Raw genomic sequence first — 20,800 nt, forward strand, 5'->3', positions numbered from 1 at the left:
GGGTTTTTAGTACCAAACTTTCAGTTTCTTAAATGATCAAATATACCATTTTCTGTGGCGTCCCTGGCTGAGTGGTTAAGGTCGCTGACATTAAATTACTTGCCCCTCACCGCTTTGCGTTCGCATCCCACCGATTGCCTTTAATTCTTTCAAGTGAGGGGGAAGTTATCCCGTTAGCTTACGGAATGTCAGTGGTTCTGCTCAGGTGCCTTAAATAGTGCATGAATGGGTAACTGAGGTTTTCCTCTACCAGTAAATCTGGAACCTGTACTGTGTTGGTACGACGTATAAAGAAAATCATTTGAGCCGCGCCATGACAAAGCCAACATAGTGCGTTTGCGACCAGCATGAATCCACACCAGCCTGTGCATCCGCGCAGTCTGATCAGGATCCATGCTGTTCGCTATCAGTTTCTCTTCTTGTATAATATTCTGTAAGCGGACAACATGGTTCTGATCAGACTGCGCGGATGCGCAGGCTTGTCTGGATTCACGCTGGTCGCAAACGCACTATGTTGGTTTTGTCATGACGCGGCTCAATTTTTCTGTAATATGAGAAAGAAAAGACATTTAAGCGCATCATTTTTTTTGGCGGTAAAACAATAGCAAGATGGTTTATTAGCTGAAATATTGTGTTCGTTAAGTGCGAGGTAACTTCATAGTCATTTCAAAGTAGCAATATACCAGTACCTGCAAGTAAATACGTCAATACATCATTAAAAATTCATATGCAAAATAATGGATGTGCATATGTATTAGTAATGAATATGGCCGCATATCAGTTAACTGGTCAATACATAACTGTGTTTTAGAGAAATAAGCACGATAATAGCAAACTATTCATCGCTGTTCTGAAATTTGTGTTTTAAACTATTTTAAAGCAACATGCCTCAAGATTCATGTTAATTTTCATGAATTTCTTTAAAATGTATTAAAGAGTGCTAAATTATCAAGTGAACAATTTACATTAGCCATATAACCATATAACAAGATCTCTGCTATTACCCAATATCAACAAAATAATAAAGTGAATTTAAATATTACCAGTTATCAAACAAACTTTCAAAATAAACCATAATGACGTAAGAATACATAGAAACATACTGTATGAAGTAACCAACAAACCTATATTTGTCTAAAATAAAAGAGCTCTAACCCTTGACCTCCTGGGACCGAAAGTGAATAGCCATGACCACCAGTAATAAACCAGGCTTGCCTGCACATCCGCACAGTCTGACAATGCTGTTTAGTGTTGTCCGACTCACTTTTAATATTCATCAAGATATCCCTGAAATAGATAATGGACAGTTCCAAAAATAGAAATTGAACAAGTTCATTGAAGAAATTCAGTAAATTAAGTATAAACCCAGCTATCTCGTGCAGTGACACATTAAAGGCACACAATGCCTCAGAAATTCATATTTTGTGTACTATATAAATGTCGACCATGTGTTAAATATTGTTTACAGAAGTCAGATGTTTAAAAAAAACTGAAGAAAGTAACACTGAACGTGCAGTAATGTGTTGTAAAGGTAGCAAAATGTAACAAAGTACATGTAGTATGTTGACTTCCATATAAAGTACTAAATCACCATAATTACCATAATTATGCCATTGCCAAAAGAGTTAAAGAAATGAAAAAAAAATCTTCATCGATTTGGCAAACAAGTTTATTTTTTAAACTGTAACAAGATAACAAAAATAAAAAAAAAAAATTTGAGGAATAAAAATGATAGAGTCATAATGGGCCTTTAAAGTTCAACTTGAACCCTGGTCAAATCTCTAAAATTCCGCCATCATTAGAGTATATAGAGTGGATATCGAATTACGGTCGATAAGAAATTTTGCAATACGTATATTTTAACGATGTCCTTGTTTTTAGCATGAATAGGTCTAATTCATACAATATCGTGAATCGATTTAAATATAAACATATCTTCAAATCTTTTGTACATATTTGCGCAAAATTCTATACAATTAACGACTCGTCGGTTTGAAAGCATTATAGACATTGGAAATTTAAATCAGAATTTGGCGTATTTACTATACATATTTGATGCCATGACGTAGTACCTGTTGTTAATAAACAATTACTTGTATTGTACACGTACAATAAATTATCAAAGCGCTATAAGCACTGATGAAAATTCAGAATTTGATAAATGTATAAATTAATTTGAATCAAAGTGATGAAAAATGTATCTTAATAATACAAAAATATATCTTAATAATACAAAAATATATCTTAATAATAGTCATCATACAGGTACATGTACAATAAAAGCTATCAAAGTGCTTAAAGAAACAATTTGCCTCAGAAATGAATATAATTCCGTTCCTTTAGAAAAATTAATTCACAATAACTGTACTTTTTGCCATAATGCAAAAGAAGCAAAAAAAATGGCTAAGCTAGATGGTCAATATGTACCTTTTTGGAAACAGATTCAAGGCAAAAATTAAACAAAAAGCATGTTTGAGACTTAATGGACCTTTATTAGTTTATAAGGTGTTGCAGAATTTGATAAATACATGAATTTGTATCAAAGTGTTGAAAAAGTATCTAAATACTGAAAGAACTAACTTAAATATCATTAAAGTTAGAGAATTACATGCTTATTAAAACAAAACTGTAAGCTGCCCATCATATATGTATTTGATCTGTGAACCTCCCCCAATTATTTTGCAATTTATTTGTCAATAGAATCAGTTACAGCAGACGCTACTATTCCTTGAGTACATTCATGTGAAATTGAATTTTGTAAGGTGAAACTAAATAGGAATTGTTCGCAAGACATCAAAAAATAAAATTAAACTTTATCAGATTTTGAAAACTCAACTGATTTCTAGCTCATTATAGAAATTCTTCATTCACAAATGTCTGAAAATAAGGTAAAATATATTAAACTGAGTTAATGAGAACGATCAAGTTTATGTGGCAGTAAGTACCTTTAAAAAGCACAAATATGACTAAAGTTTTTAAGCTATTCCAATGAGCCACCCAAAAGAAATACTTCGTACCATGGCGTAACAGGAAATCGGATTGAAGATATCTGCGTATTTACTTAAACGACTATATTTAAACAAGAATTTATATCTACATAAGTTTTGAATAAAATTGAATGTTAACAGTGTTATAATTAACTTATTTACTGTGAATCTCATTAATCGAAATATTTCATCTTTTTTCAGGATGTGATGGGTAAGTTTATACACCTACTTTGTTCTGTTTTGTCTAAACAAAGTAATAATGGGATTGACGAAAAGAGCTAGAAAGAACGAAAAGTGCAACCTCTACAGAGCTTTCCTCTGTAACGAGACAACCTCTTTATCACAACAGTATCAATTCTTCCTATAGATAAATTTTCACAATGAATTTTATCACTCTAGAGCAACAACCAAAATCTTGGTATCCCAGAGGGCAATGCTCTACAGAGGTTGTGCAGTATGCCACCATTCCTTGCTTTAAGGTTGCATTAAGGTTGCTTATATCGCTGCAATATAGTTATATAAAAGTACGTCTGGTCTCGGGGTTATAAAACTTCTTTCTGCGTTCTTTCTCAAATCTCAGCATTTTCATTGGTCAGTGTCAGTCTGTGACAGTTTCTGACCAATCAAATTCTTGAGATTTGGGAATTTCTTTATAACCTTGAGGCCTGGTTTTTCTTTATCTCATCTTGGTGTTGATGTTTACGAATACCTAGGTATTGAATAATTGTATGAACGAGAAATGGCGGGAAGCATACGTAATTATATTTTGTCGTCTGCTGACAGGAGTGACACAAACGACCATAATATCGATACACTCACATCGAACTATGAAACAATTGGTGGTGTACTCCTTTTGTTATCTTTGGTTGTTCTGTTGGCATTGTGTGTGGACACACCCGTCCAGCCCCAAGGTATACGTGTGGTGGCTGATGAAAACTGGCGTCAAATGCTAGAATTTCAGGCACAGAGGCTTATACTCCCTACCCTCAGCAATTTTGTTACTTGTTAAGCAAGAAAAAGAAAAGGAAAACAAAATCTTGTCTAAAACACTTGTTAAATTGAATATACCACTGAGCAATAGAAATGTTCATGATTTTTTTCCCACTCTTTCACTAAAATTTGAGTTAATCACTTGATCTTAATTACGATTTAGTTATTGTACCGTCAATTTCCTGCATTTGAGGCCAGTTTTTATTTTAATGTTTGATTTTTATGTTTGAGGAAACTCATGCTTCTTTCGTTCTGTCTAACATAATTTTTATAGAGCATTATGTACACTGCATATAGATTAACAGAATAATAAAGTGGCTGCAAATGAATTTTATGAGACACTCGATGATTACTAAAAAACCTTCATATACATATATAGTACCGGTATGCATTGTTTAATCATATATATGAATGTAATATAATTTGAAAGCCTATTTCAACATGCTTGAGGAAAAATAACATGACGTTGTTTGCATCAACGGAAAACAAATGTTTGAAATGTACCCGATTTGATTAGAAAGTATTGGAAAAATGTCTGTGGTGAAAATCTTAGGCGTTAAAAATGTGACATTTGAAACTATAAACTTTTGTAACTAAAATGTATTATTCCCCAACAAAACTAAAAATTTGCATCCTCTTTCTAGACATTTGTATACCACACTGTTGTCACAAAATAGTGTCGTCTGTATTTTAGCGCCGCAATAGAAGATGGCGCCACCGAAAGCTCGTCTACCAATTACCAGACGATAGGAAGTGTTCTCCTGGTTTTAAGTTTGATTGCACTTTTGGCGCTTTGTGCAGATGGCGGTGTAGCTCCTGGTATAACTTAATTTTCTGTCGTCTGCTTTTTTTGAAACAAGTCTTAAATGTGTAAATAACAGTGTATCAATTGTGCTCTGCGCATGTATATTTCATAAAAGAATACAGTGAAACTTGTGTTTCAAATCACATTCGAATAAAGAAACACTTTCAGAAATCTTGTCAAAGAGTGAAACATTTTTTTGTTTCCCTATTTGAACAATTACATGTAAAGTAATATATGGCATGCTGACCAATCAACATCTGCAACAGACCACAAACAAAACTTTTTATTAAATTTTCGATGTATGTGCGTCTTTATATACACAAGTTTTACTGTATATCTATATAGCATTGTTAAAGCTTTGAATGTATCCAAAACGGAAACTCTGATATTCACAGTGCCTTTTACAGCTCGCATTTTGGGGCTTGAAAAAAAGTTTTTGGGACAGTAAATAAGCAATACTTTGGGCATATTCTAGATAATTACTTGACTAAAAACGAAAAAACGGAAAACCATATGCGTTCTCCGCCAGTAAGAATTTTCGTCCGTTAAGGATAATTATGAAGGGTTGTGAATATCTATAGCGCTTTTGTATTTTGTTGCTTTTGTATTGCAGTGCTGAAGAAACATTTTTAACACTAATATTGCTTGTATATGCGGACACATTTCTTATACCGTATGAAATTATTAGTGCTCTTTTACGACAATCACTTTTTAATTCGTTTGATATGAATGTAGTTATCTATTTTATTCCTGTTTAGCTCTGTCGATGCCAATTTTATTATTTCAATCACAACGTATCTTGACAGTAACATCATTTGTGTGACAATCAATATTTAATGTTATTTCAAAGAAATTTAGTTAGTACTTTTCGTCTAATAAGCTATAAACTAGTATTTCTACCACACCATTTGCCGTATTATTTTAGAATATTTAATTTGTTTAATGTTATGTATTCTCATATTTTTTCATTACTTATCAATTGTTTATTCTCTTCTTTTTTATTTAGGGAATCCTATCCCTAACTGGGTAATGTCTATTGTCCCGGATCCGGCTTTAGATGTCGGATTTACCGGAACCTCGGACGGAATTAACGCAATTAACCACAATTGTGTCCACAGACACAGGAGAGGCGCATTTGAAACTGACGGAGCTAAATGGGGTGCACGTAAGTGTCACGTGGTATACAATGTGATATTTATTGACATTTCGTCTATTTATTAAATGCAGTTATTTTTATATTTGTCTTATTATAAAAAATATGATTTCAACCAGACCCTTTTCTAAATATATTTAGTAAAATCTTATCGCAAGGATAAGGTTTTCGCTCAAATTATGAGTTGTTGTGTGTTCACGATGATCTTAATCATTGGTATCTGAAACTAAGACTATCAACAAACTCTATCTAGGTCAACACTATGTATGTACGTAGCAAAACTACAGCACTAAAGGGGCTCTTTTGGTCTCAATCGGTAAAAAATGAAGCGGAAAAAAGCAGAGGAAACTTGCAAAAGCTGTAGTCGTATTTTAAGTTTAATTTCACTGCAACTCTTGATATATCATTATTTCAAATCCCTTATCTCCTTTTCAGCACTATCAAAGGGTAAACACGTGTTCGAAATATATTGGCCTAGTCGCCTCCGAGGAACAAGTGCTACCGTCGGCGTCGGTAGCGATGATGCTCCATTGTTTGTCAAACCAAAAGACTCCCTGGTCGGCTGCAATAGTTTCTCGTGGGGTTTAGACATTGCCAGGAAACGCCTATTGCACAAGGGTGAAATGCTTGGCACCATGCCAAGAGGCGGAGTTGTTCCAGATAAGTATGTTTGCTTAGTATAATAATAATAATAAATTAATAATAATAATAATAATAATAATAGTAGTAGTAGTAATAATAATAAATACTTAGTGACAAGAAGGTATCGTTTAAATGTAAAAGTTTAAATAAATGCTAAAATACATCTTATTTTCATATGCCTTTCGAAAGAAAAATAGTAATTATCTATAACAATTATTACAAAAAAAGTTATTGAGGAAAAAAAAGCAACAGCTAATAAGATACTAAAACCTCTATTTATCAATTTATTGGTTTTATAAATAAATTCTTTGTTATACAAAAATTCTACGAAAGACACCGATGATGATAAATAAACATCTTAGCTAATAGATTTTTATATAAAAGATAGTTATGTGATGCTGTTACGTCCGGAAAAATTTTTTCGATCAAAACTTCAAAAACAGGTACAAAGTTAATACAACACATTGTAATATTTCAATCAAGAGGTCACTCGTGATAGACAAAATTTATTACAAAAAGATCGAATTATACAATGGAGCAATAAATGCACAATTTACTATGCAAGTACTAAAGTCCCCCATACATAATACAGTTTGTTAGTTGTGCTTTAAGTTCTTTTTCACACCTTGTGAAATTTCATGTTAATTTGTAAACACAGCAAATGCGTTAAAAGCAAAAGACATTTTCCATTATACTAACCGCATTGTAACTACATGGTATTGCAAGAATCAATGGATACTACAAAGCTATTGATAATTTATTAAACTATTAACTGATCATTATTACAGATTCTACATGTACGTTGATTGTGACGGTGGCACTTTAGGATTTGGCACAGATCACGCCTACTGGGGCGCACCTATAAATATTCCTCGAAATAAATTCCCAGTATATGCGATGATTGGTTCCGTGTGTGAAAACGCTCAGATAACCATGATCTATCGAGGCTCAGGTAAATGAACATTATTTCCTTTACTATCGAAAATGTATTCTGCTATGGGAATCGATGGCCTAGTGGTAAAGGTGTCGGCCTCTAAGCCCAGGAAAAATGCGTTCGAGACCTACTTAGGTCACGATCATTATTATTAATCAAATCCTGGTTAGTTCCATGAAGCGGACTCGAAAGCGATTAATATAAGTTGCAAGAACTTGTTTGGCAATCGAGCTCAAATAAATGTGTTTAAACTAAACTATGATTAATTAATACTAGAATTTTAGTTTTTTGTATTTTAGGAGAAATCACACTCTATTGAAAGTAATTTGACAAGTAAAGCACACACAAGTTCTATTTAATGTAATTCTAATACGAGTTCAAATGTACCATTGAATGTTATTTAAGCATTCGATGAGTACAAACGTGAAATATTTCTAGTATGTTAAGCGTAAATGTATATTGAATATCATTTATCATAAAAGAACAAATGTACAAATTCAGATATGTACTAATCCTGGAGCATACACGTTGCAGTTAATGTCAACTCAATGTTTCAAGGGTTCCTTATTTGTGTATTTTAGATATAGAAATGTACTATGTTATATTATTTTAATATTTAAAGAGCATACTTTAAAATTTTTACCGATGATATTGTCTAAAGCTTATTTGCGTTGCATCTTTGTATTGTAACAAAAATTTCCATTTTGCAGAATGTAAAACCATGCAGCCTGGGCAAATCACTGCTGTTACCGTCCCCTCTATGGCCCCGGGGGGTCAGGTTCACGTAGCTGTTGTGAATCCCGGAAGTAAGTACATTTATTATGTTATGAAATTTTTTCACATGTTACTGTTTCGCTTACGCTTGAATACTTTGGGGTTTTTTTGTGAAGTAATTTAGCATGATGTGTAATTTAATTTCTTATACTTGCTTGATTTAAAATTAACCCTCTCTTTGTGTCATAGATAATTCACTACATCATTTAAAACATCAAATAAGTTATTCTCAATTAAAGTTTTCTTGTTATTTTAGTGTTTGAAAAAACAATGTCTAATTGGATTGTTATTTCAAATGAATCACAACACATTTACTTTGCTAAATCGGCTAACTATTAATTCAACTTCCTATAAAAAATAATTCCAAACACTAAATCGTCATCTTAGTGCAGTAATAGTTTAACTCCCTTTACAATTTAATAGGAGTTAACCGGTTACTGCACTAAGGTGACAAAATGGTATTTGATCGAACTAATCATATGACTATCCGAATAAACCATAAACTCATTTCTTATAAGAACTTGATGATAAGAATACATCTCCCGGGCATATTTTGTACATTTTAAAATTAAGAATGTATTCATTCATTTTGGGTATAAGTTACTGAATTTAATTATTTTCTTAGTAACAGATTTTCGGATATAGTTTGCTAACCTTATGTGTCAGTTCTGTTTCATAAAATGCTTGATAACTAATATGTTTGTATAATATAATTCTTGAACAGTGCAAGTTATCTTTTCTTTGGACATAATTTCAGTTGATTGGCTATTCGAATATTGTTATAATCATCAAAGAACATTTTCGATTAATAAAAAAACATCTTGTTATACTCTTCGAAAATGTCTGTTATGAAAAAAGTGACTCAATTCAAACCATATTTTCACAAATCCAACTAGTTCTGCGAGTATATTATACTTCTGAGATAAAAACTAAAGTCGGTTAGGACAGCCATTTGTATATCAAGAGCGCATGCGCATTACCTTCTCTCCATCAAATTGATTTGTTTTCAAAAAAGGAGAAATTAAGCATTGTCAAATATGAAATTGATCAAATCAAAGGAACACGCCTCCAGATTCATGTTATTCATGTTAATTTTCATGAAAATTTTAGAAATATATTTGAAAGTAAAATATTGTCAGGAGAACAAAAATAGTAATTTACATATTGCAATCGGCACTTACAATCCAAAACGATTACCAAAAAGTGGTCAACATATGCAAAAACAGCTTTTATTGCGTTAGTAATGCAGTCGAAATATGGTAATAAAATACGACAAAATCAGTCTTAAACCGCATAACTTGTTAAATATAACTTGGATAACTTTTGAATGTTTTTACCTTTTTTAAAATTTTAATACATTTTTCTCAATATTGATTTTCTTGAAATATTTTGGCTCATCTGGAGGCGTGCAGCTTCAAGCATTTTTTGGCGCAAAACATCAACGAAATAACTGAAGTTTAAATGAAAAAGTTTTGCATCGTTGCTTTTTTGTATATTTACCTATCATTTATCTCAAACATTGGATAAGAGGGATTATGGCTCGTGATGAGGAAAAACAAACTGAAAATGTTCGCATGTAAAAAATACCTTATTTTGCAATGTAACAAATAAATGTTTAAAGATACTTGCAGTGTTTAATTAAAACTGTTTGCGTGCGCTTTCAGCTATGCAGATTGCCGGAGCGTCGGGATACGGGCAGCCAATGCCCCCACCTTATACCCCAGGGCAACAAGCACCGCCTTATCAGCCTAATGAGAAAGCTGGACCCCCTGCTGACGCCGTAGAACCAGCCAAAGAACCCGCACCAGAGGAGGACAAATCAGAAACATACGTGGCCCCAATTCAAGTGTCGGGCACTTAATCCAGTTGAAATGGAGAGACTTTAGACCAATAAAACATCTTACACGAGATATACGTTCTAAAACAGAGATTATAAGCTTTTATAATTGCATGTGTTTGACATCTAATTCAAATGGTTTCTTTTTTGTCTACTGAATGTGTACAATAACATTTTTAACCTATCTATAATTAATTAGTTTATCAGAAATACTTGAAATTTACAAAATGTCGGTGATCTGCAGAACACTTTAGATAATGTTTAGTGAAATTTTTAACTGATAATATATAGACATAGCTTCCAAAATGTTTTTGTAAGTTAAAGTTGATTACAGTCACTGAATTGCTGTTTTAACACTCGCACATGTTGAAACCGAAGACGATTTTCGTTAAATATAGCCCGTTTCATTAGTTCAAAAACTGACAATTTTCTCGGTGATACAGACTATACTTGGTCTAAGTCTCCAAAAATAACTTTTTTTAAACTTGACAATCGCTCAGGTGATACAGATGAGATTTCTATTTTTAGAAGCTCTATGTGACGCTGAAGCTTATAAAATTCGACATTTACGAATTTTCGATTTTTTTCTGATTTTTTTTTAACTTTTTTTGTAAATTATCACTCTTTAATCTGTTGTCGCACAAAGCCAACTGTGATTCGAAATGTTGTACAGTGTATTGCATTTATTTTTTTTTATTTATTGTCGAGATGTTGTGTTATTTTTATTACCAAATGCATTTTTTCTTTATCTTTTATATGACATTACATAACTATACAATGTGAAGCATAATTGTTAAAGAAGTAAATAAATGTGTCAGAAAACAGAAATTAGCTCTAATCAGAGAATTGTTGTATTTATTGTTTTTTTTTTCTATAGGTAAATTATTTAGAAATTTAGATATATACTATGTATATGGTTAATTCATATATCAAATTTAACAATTTATTAAAATACAAGCTCTACGAATGTAAAGGTTATCTTCTTATTTTATACCGACCTTGATTGCGTCTGGAATATGAAGGCCTATGTGTTTCGGAAACAATGTTCTCTTGACATGACCATGACATTTGACCTTTGCACTACTTAATATCAAAATAAGAATGGATTTTCTACAGATCCCATTTGCTATTACAGTTTGTATGATTAACATACTGAACTTTGACCTAACGAGCCCATAAACAACATATTATTTCACTTTTGATAATAAAGTTTTATACCATTGAATATAAAAATGGATAATACTACGAAGAAGAATGAACCATGATCACCGGAAAAGCAGAAATAACAAGGTGCGCGTGGAGGAACCTCGTAGAAGAGTTATTGAGGTCAATCAATGCGACCAACCCACGTGACTTTTTGGGTGTCGTAGTCACACACATTACAGGAATTTTATCCGATTCAAGTGTTTTTTTTTTTATTTTTTGCTGAATACTTTGGAAATATAGCGCAAGGTACCCAGAATTTTTAGCTTTATCAGATGATGTTACCGTCATAATTTCAAATGCTTTTGAAGATTTTTTTCAAATTTTCGGAAGTTTCAAGACCCGTTATGGTGTCGATGCCAAAAATCTCACAGTTCCAAATAATAAGAGCAAATTTTCTGGACATAATGTATGTATAAAACAATGTTTAAGGTCCCATTAGAAACTTCTTTTGGAAATTGATGATTTAATATAAAAGTTGAAGTTATTCGAAAGAAAATGGTATTATAAGCATTACAGACTAGACCAATGCGCCAAAAGAACTTAATGTGACAGGCTTATCTAAAGTATTATGATCGCAAATTATACCATAACAGGTGACACAATTTTCTTAAATTTAAAATGATTAAACAGAAACATTATTGAAACAAATTTATGGAAAGAAAATTGGGGGGAACCACAAATGCAGGAGACAAAAAGCAAATATACCGGTCTCTTATTCTATCTCAAGTCTCACTTTCAGTCATTATATCATGGTTTTATCTAGCGGTTTAATGAGCACTTTCAGTCATTATATCATTGTTTTATCTAGCGGTTTAATGAGCACTTTCAGTCATTATATCATTGTTTTATCTAGCGGTTTAATGAGCACTTTCAGTCATTATATCATTGTTTTATCTAGCGGTTTAATGAGCACTTTCAGTCATTATATCATTGTTTTATCTAGCGGTTTAATAAGCACTTTCAGTCATTATATCATTGTTTTATCTAGCAGTTTAATGAGCACTTTCAGTCATTATATCATTGTTTTATCTAGCGGTTTAATAAGCACTTTCAGTCATTATATCATTGTTTTATCTAGCGGTTTAATGAGCACTTTCAGTCATTATATCATTGTTTTATCTAGCGGTTTAATGAGCACTTTCAGTCATTATATCATTGTTTTATCTAGCGGTTTAATAAGCACTTTCAGTCATTATATCATTGTTTTATCTAGCGGTTTAATGAGCACTTTCAGTCATTATATCATTGTTTTATCTAGCGGTTTAATGAGCACTTTCAGTCATTATATCATTGTTTTATCTAGCGGTTTAATGAGCACTTTCAGTCATTATATCATTGTTTTATCTAGCGGTTTAATGAGCACTTTCAGTCATTATATCATTGTTTTATCTAGCGGTTTAATGAGCACTTTCAGTCATTATATCATTGTTTTATCTAGCGGTTTAATGAGCACTTTCAGTCATTATATCATTGTTTTATCTAGCGGTTTAATGAGCACTTTCAGTCATTATATCATTGTTTTATCTAGCGGTTTAATAGGTAGGGATACTGGAAGAAAGCATAAGCAATTAAAGAATAAAAATTGTCGCAAAAAAATCAATTATTTTGCAACATGACAGGAAATTAAGTAACAAATGACGTAGCCATTGTTCCTTCTAAATTGTGAGGACAAAAGCGTTTTACGCCTTGTAACTCGTTAAATAAACGATTTAATTTTATGATTGCAGAGATAGAGGTTCAAGACACAAATTATATATGGCGGCTTTTACAAGTTACTTTATTTACCTACAAAATTTGCTTCCTTTAGGCTTAATTTAAGACGTGCCTTCAGCGCTTTGATATAATTAATAGGGTTTACTTTAAAAACATAAAAACATTGAATTCCAAATAAATTAAATTACATGCCTTATGACCGGAGTTACCTTTTGATTTGCACTAAATGACTGAAAATGTAAGATTTTGGTAACGTGTGTTTACTTGAAATTACCCGAACTAAATCTCGTTTTCAGAAAAGAAATCTACATAAGCATTAAATAAGGCTATAACCTAACATCATCTGATAAAGCTTAAAATTCCGAATATCGTGCGCTTTATCTCCAAAATATTCATCAAGTTACAGGGAAAAAAATAAGGTTTCATGCTATTTTTTCTTCTGTACAATAGATATATGTAGGTCGAGAGTATCCTACCAGAACTATGTATATAATATTATGCATTACATATGAATGAATTATATTAACAAAAACAGAAGAAGAAAGAGTATTTAAACAAAAGTTAAAAAGGTTTTCAATACAAACTGTTTTTTTTTTTTTTTTTTTTTTTTTTATTTATACTTCTGGCTATCGTTTAATGCTTTCGTACATAAGAAAGTATTACTGACAAAAAATACTGGTCTTAAAGGGACACAACTGAGATTTTTTAACACGACGAAACTGGAAATAATTTTCCGATGTTATTGTTTCATTTGATGAAGGACACTCTGTTTTTTTCTAGGATAATTATTCTTATTGTGAAAAAATGACTTAAAATCGGACTGAAAATAGCACAAAAATACAATTTGCAATGTATTTTTGAGTATAGTTCATATTTATCTTTTGCATATCTTTCTGTTTTAAGTGCCCATGCTGATCTATGTAAGATTTAAAAAAATGATTTTAGACCTAAACCGACTTCCTTTAAGGAAAATGTCTAAATCATCCTTTATATAAATTTGTGTTATAATAAATTTGTTATAATGTACATGCATGCTTTAGGAGAGAATATAAGGCCTATAAACCCAACATGCAGAGAAACGAAAGCGTTTAAAAAATTCAACGCAACAGACGCCCGTAGTGTCAAGGGAAGTAACCTGTCCCAAATATTGTTGACAACACATGGCTGGTTATAACTCCTTTACAATATAAAGACTTGAAACCAGTGGATAAATGTCAAATTCATATCTCATTCTTAAATTACAATTATGGGGCTATTATAAATATCCTTATGGTATGAAATAAAACTATGAAATATGTACAAATTAAAATCATTTCTTATATAAAATGATTTATATTTTTTATTATTTTGTTTATTCACTTTTTCATAGTTCTGTCTTCTCTTATACTTACAGATTTGCCGCCTGGTTACAGCCAATCAGACGACGGCGGAGCTGGTATCAAATCTTAGATTTCTGTTACCCGGCTTAATAAAAATGTCATTAAATCACAACACTGTGAAAAACTTTATATGTTTTGAATTTCACGAGCAACTAAATCTAAATGTCTGATGACCCGATTTTCTCGGTGAATTTAATTTCTTTGTGGAGAGTTTTGAAACCGTGGGACTTTTTCTTTTGGAGTTGAGCTTATCACGTTAACTTCATTGTATACTCTCATAATACTGTAAATCTAGGAACTTTAAAGGGACTCCACTGAAGTTTTTTGACATGAAGGAACTGTATTTTTTTTTCGAGATTAATGGTCCATTTGATGCAAGACTAGACAAATAACTTGTGTACTAATGTTCAAATCATTAGCGTACTCCGTTGTTCCAGAATGAATATACTAATTGTGTGAATGACCCAAAATTGAAAAAGCATTGCAACGCCTTTTTATTTAAATTTGGCTTAAATAGCACAAAAATACGATTTTCAATTTGTTTTTTAAATATATTTTTCAATACTTTTTACGTATCTTCCTGTGTGTAATGCCTCAACCGATCTATGTAAGAAATTCAAATTGTATTTCTTAGTTTTTTTAACCTCAGTGGAGTTCCTTTAACTCTGAAGTGGGACTCGCACAATACAATGATAAATGTGCCGGATGAACGTCTGAATTACTTATTGCTTCCATATAAAGAAGAGTTATATTGTTTACTACATAATTGCAAAACATATCGTCTTTACGATGTACAGTTTATTTTGTTTTGTTGTTGTATCTATTGATATACAGTAAAACCCGTGTTTAACACCACTCTGTATAAAAAGGCAATTCATCAACAACCTTTCATTGATAAAATATTGAACAGATTAACCTGAAAATAAAGACCACTTGTTTGTAACGGCCGTAACTGGTGTCTCCTTCGGATGAACTTTGATCACAGGTTTGACTGTTACTTATGCCAATTCCCTTTGCCTGGGTATCCATGTAGTAAGCTCTTGTATGATAATACTTACTGTATAAAGAATACAGGTATTTCTTGTCTTTTCTCGAAAACGTTTTGTCAATTTCTTTGAATCCGTAAAAAAGGAAACTTTTTTTTCCTTTTTCTTGCTTAATGGTATGGATGTTTACTAGTTTTATTCACTACAGCTTACCATTTTTATTCAAACTTTCAAATGTAAATGGTCTGATATAATATTCACTCATTCTATTATTGTTACATTTGTGTTTATCTTATTCTCGTTTTAACAATTCATCTTTTCTTTTTCAAAAACGATAAGATTGTAGTCTCATACATGTTCTGTATAATTACAGCTTCTATTCTGTTCTGTTCTGTTCTATATAACAAGACCGGTCCGGAAGTTATTATATCGAAGGTTAATGTGTTTTAAATGTTATACTGAGTATGATATTATTTTTCTTTATTCAGTAAAGTCGCACGTTTTTTAGAATTATCTTCCATCATGAAAGTAATTTCACCTTCTAAATAAGTTACAAAATCATTATTCCTCAAAAACGAATAATTGTGCAAATTCCTAAAGAATTAGGTCCCCTAAGAATATTAATTGTAATTAAAGAAGGAATTACCCCCGAACTTCGTGGGTAAACCTAATTAGGACTAATAACCTCGTGATTATGAGTACTTCGTTATTTTAAGCAATTAACAAATTCCTAATCATGAGTTACTTTTCTAACTTCTAATGAGAAGTAATAATTTGGACTTTGTTACTCTTAATTAGGGGAAAAAAATACCTTATCAGAACTTTGTTGCTCTCAATAGGCGTATTGTTAGAAATAGAGGACTAATTAATTTTTCTACCTTCTGATTAAAGGAAGAAAAACCTAATTTAAACATAGAAGATCTAGAAAAAAACGTGTATAATAAACTATTTACCAGATATTAGGAGTTAAAAAGTTGAAAGTAGGCTTAATTTAAAGTACCAAACTCATTATTAGTTGAAACAACTAATCGTGAGTTAGTTTTTTTACCCAAGAATTTAGCACTAGTATCTTTTTAAAACGTTGTTATTTATATACAGATTTTCGACCGTGCGACCACATACACGCATCGAGGACAAGTTGGATAGAATGTGACCGTGCGACCACATACACGCATCACAGAATTCCCCTTCTCAAAAGAAAAGGGGACAAAAGGCTGTCCGCCCCTCAAAATAGGGGCAGACATTAAATATACGCCATTTCCTCATTGTCATTAATAAGGTGGCTAATTTTTCAAATATGTATATGGTATATATACAACAATAGTAATGCAAATCAAACGGGAGATCAGATTTCGTCCTTTTTAGTTCGCTTTAAAAATTTAAAAAGATCTTATTTAATTTCCTTGGAAATCTTGAGTTTACAGTATTTTCTTTTTTTCATTTTCTATATTTTATAGAATTATTCGATTTCTGCAAAACATGGACGTATCAAAAACGTTTTATTTGCATTCATTGTGGCATATATATATTTTCACACTTTTCATATATTACCCTAGGGGCGTTTTTGCCAAAATACACATCCATGTTCATATTTGACATTGTATACTTGACTTATCCTTCCTGTTATAGAAAATGTAATGTGATTGGCTGCAAAAAATTGAGCAGCCGACAGTGTTGGCACTGGTAAGACTGTACAAATTTGCAAGCCTAATCTCTTAAACCTCCTAAATTTGTGGAATGGACTTTTCAAGCTTCCATTATTGGAACTGTTCATTATCAAGATAGAAATTGAAACAAGTTAGTCAGCCCACAATACAAAGTCTCATCAGACGGATTCTTGGCTCTATACTGGTAAAGTCATTCGGTTTCTGTAGGGTAAAGATGCAGCGTTGTTTATAGTTGTCATTATTTACAAAATTATATTTGATCAAACGCGTCGGACAGGTAATGTTAGTATTGCTGACTGTGAGGGTTCAAGTCCCGTCAAGGACAAGTCGTGGTTTATCAAGGATATAAGATATCTTTAAATTTGTATTTAAAAGTTATCTAAGTAATGCTGGCTGTGCTGGTTCAAGTCCCGTCAGGGACAAGTCGTGGTTTCCTTGAGCAAGAAAGTGTATGCTTATTGCTTAGTACCCACACCGTATCACCAAGGGTTTGCTTAAAATGTTTTTGTTATCGTATTTTAGCTTATTCAAAGTTGTAACAAATTCTATAATATAATTGTCAGTCTGCCTATATTTCTATTTAGCTGTAACAGAAGCCTTTAAACTTTCATTCGTAATATTTTATGCGATAAGTGCATCGAAGAAACACTTTTAATGACATACAGTAAACGTTATTTAAAATCAAACGAAGTGCATCAATTCAATGCAAAAAATATTTTAAAAAATTCCCAATGCATCTATAAACTCAACAGTGAGTGAAATAGTAGGTTAGACTTACCTCCTTGCAAGAATATTAAATGTTTTCATATTACTTGCTCTATTTATAGCGCAATTTTGTCGTATTGTATTGAAATATCTTTTCTGACGTAAGAAAAGTATTACAAAATGATAGTTTAAAGTCTAAATTGTGGTTAAAGGTACCATACGAATTAAGAAATTGATAAAATAGTGATCTTGATTTTCTGTTAGAATGTTTGTCACTTTCAGAGCGTTTCTGTATTCACTGGCAGCCTCGAAAATACATTTCTGTCTCCAACGGCAGCATTTTCACGTTGATCGGTTGAGATTGCACGCCTGTAACATTCTCAAGAAAAAAAACTTCGGGTTGATAGTTTGCCGCATTTTGTTATTATTTACCAGTTACTCAAATTATATTCTGGAAACAACTCTAGTATTTCTGCCTTTGATAGATAGACAGGGGACTACTGTGATTTCATCACAATTTAATGTTCATTAAAGCAACAGACATTCACTCCTAGGATGATTCTATATATTATTGTATTATGTTAGAATAAATAAATTTCCCAATTTACATCCATATCCTATCCCAATTTGATATGATTTATCCAATAGATACATTCTTGTTTTTCAATTTATCACATTTCTCAAGGGAAATATAGTTGTTATATATTAACTTAAAGCCCCATGCAGTTTTCACCAGGCGTTTATGGATTTCTATTAAGATAATTCCATTATCATTCTATTATGAATAAGAATAATCACAAAAATGCAAAATACGCAATATTCAACTGTTATATTTAATTATCATCGTGATTAATGCACCTCTTGCATGGACACACATACACTCAACAACTTTATAACGAACCAGTCGTTTGTTTGATGATTTTGCACCGTCCGGTTAGACCAATGGAAGAGCGTTGGACTGTGAATCGGGTGATCCAGGCTCGATTCCCAGACCATGCAGGTCACTTTTGTTGTGATTGATCATGAATTCTTTTCTACGATCATTTGCACTGTACCTCTGCTCTGGCATGTATAGAAGTTGTCAGTTCCTTGTGAAAGTGAAAGCAACTAGTACAGATGAACTGCTTGACAGCCTGCCCAGGAACGATGCGGTGGCTGAACTGTGCTCTGGTAAATTAAATGTGGCTAAATACTGCCGTGTCCCGTAGTGAAAATTACCAACACCATAAACTTGATGATTTTAACATTGAATACGTTAAAATATTTTCATGAAACTTTAATAATAGTCAATGTCATAAACATTATCTGTAGAAATTTCATTTAGATAGAAAAACAGTGACGTAAATTATGATCATAATCTGATTCAAATTTAATGTAAATATTTCATCATAGAAGAACATATTCACACTAAACAAATATTTAAATACTTGTTGCCTTTTTTATTAATTTAGGAGAGTATGTTTACATGTTATTTTCAAAATAACTTCTCTTGTTTTACGGCCAGCCCGCATAGCTCAAATCAGTAAGAGCGAGAGACTTGTAATCTCGACATTGTGGGTTCGATTCCCGAGCTGGGCAACTTAAATTACTAATCAGTCTTTCGGATGAGACTTTAGATCGAGTTTCCTTGTATGGGTGCTCAAACACTTGGCACGCTAGAGAACCAGGAGCAGCTTCTGGACCTGGGTCATCTTTCTGTATCTGTATCGTATCTTGCACTATCCTCCTTATCTAAAATGACTAATACTCTTCTTTAGGACTGGCCCATATGAGCAACCGGTGGCAAGTATAATTTAACGCAAATACACACACTCTTGTTATACGGTCTATGACAATCCTTTTTAATTTCTGTGGATTCAAATGTGTGAAAATAGAGTAAACTTATCAATCACGTAGGCGTGCATTTCCTAAAGTCCTTTCATCAATATTTTGAAAATATTTCAACATTACAAAAAGATAATCATCTGGAAACATAGTCATATCATACTTTCAAAATAAGTCAGTTTAATGATTTAATATTATCTGTTCAAAGTGACGATACATTTTATAATAACAGCGGTAATTATTATATCGTTAGCTTAGGTATGATGTTTTAATGTTAGGAGTATTTGATGTATTTGTTTTATCTAGATTTCAAAAGTCAAAACTTAATAGAAAATAATCTCATTACGATAATCATTACCTTTGTTGTGTCCGTTCTACTGAAGGCATTAAATGTCATCGCTATCATTACAACGTATATCGAAAGTAATTATCGTTAATTTAGGATATTATATTGATAGCGAAGTTTAATCTTTGACGTATAATTATTGGCAATAATACTTTATATCTGTTTGTGAGAGAATTATGATTAATGAGTTGTTATCTTCAAAGCAACCCACATTGTCAAATGGCTCTACTTTGTCGATTGGCTCCAAGTACCATGCTGCTTATTGGCTTCATGCTGAACATCCATACATTCAAAAGTCAAAATAATTTGGTACTATAGATCGGAAACTATGGATTCTTTCCCATTTTTTAGATCTTAAAAGGGTTAGCTCTCGGATGAGGAAACAATTCGATCGGTCCTATTAGTTTGAACCAAAAACCTTTATTTTAATATTCTATATTCAAAGTAAATTGTAAAACGCTTTTATTCTCAAGAACAATTGATTTGCTTTATTCCATACATACTCTTTTAATATGTAAAAGCAAACATTTTATTCTATTATACACTTTCAGGAAATTAATGTTTATTTATTCTAAAGTGATTGTTGTGCTGTCAACTGATAGTTTAAAGTCTGAATTGTAGACAAAGTACCTTACGAATAAAGAAATAAATAGATAAGTGATCTTGACTTTCTGTTAGAATGTTAACTACTTCCAGACCGTTTCTGTCTTCGAAAATACATTTCTGCCTACAACGACAGCTTTTTTACATTGATCAGGCCAGATTGCAAAAAAAAACCCCTTCGGGTTGATAGTTTGCCGCATTTTGTTATTATTTACCAGTTACTCAAATTATATTCGGGAAACAACTCTA

At 32.0% G+C, this 20,800-nt stretch overlaps 1 protein-coding gene across 3 annotated transcripts; it reads left to right on the forward strand.

The window, feature by feature from the left end:
* The first annotated feature begins 3,711 nt into the window (after positions 1 to 3,711).
* LOC132724222 (protein gustavus-like) lies at positions 3,712 to 14,574 on the forward strand. Of its 3 annotated transcripts, none has more exons than XM_060709047.1 (6): positions 3,712 to 3,898; positions 5,789 to 5,947; positions 6,371 to 6,599; positions 7,366 to 7,529; positions 8,222 to 8,317; positions 14,435 to 14,574. In XM_060709047.1, exons 1-6 carry the CDS (start codon positions 3,727 to 3,729, stop codon positions 14,488 to 14,490), a joined length of 876 nt encoding a protein of 291 aa, XP_060565030.1. In that variant the 5' UTR covers positions 3,712 to 3,726; the 3' UTR covers positions 14,491 to 14,574. The 3 variants fall into 3 exon arrangements, with proteins under 3 accessions (XP_060565030.1, XP_060565029.1, XP_060565031.1); XM_060709046.1 differs by lacking the exon at positions 14,435 to 14,574 and adding an exon at positions 9,950 to 10,968; XM_060709048.1 differs by lacking the exons at positions 3,712 to 3,898; positions 14,435 to 14,574 and adding exons at positions 4,648 to 4,796; positions 9,950 to 10,968.
* Positions 14,575 to 20,800: the final 6,226 nt, after the last annotated feature.

The sequence above is a fragment of the Ruditapes philippinarum genome, unplaced genomic scaffold (genome assembly GCF_026571515.1).
Source record: "Ruditapes philippinarum isolate M1 unplaced genomic scaffold, ASM2657151v2 ctg4729_1_1_1_1, whole genome shotgun sequence".
Classification (NCBI taxonomy): Eukaryota; Metazoa; Mollusca; class Bivalvia; order Venerida; family Veneridae; genus Ruditapes; species Ruditapes philippinarum.

Coding starts and splice junctions, on each gene's coding strand:
- LOC132724222 (XM_060709046.1), top strand. CDS start 3,727: ATGGCGGGAAGCATACGTAATTATATTTTGTCGTCTGCTGACAGGAGT. Junction 3,899..5,788: donor CACACCCGTCCAGCCCCAAG/GTATACGTGTGG, acceptor TTTTTTATTTAG/GGAATCCTATCCCTAACTGG. Junction 6,600..7,365: donor GGCGGAGTTGTTCCAGATAA/GTATGTTTGCTT, acceptor TCATTATTACAG/ATTCTACATGTACGTTGATT.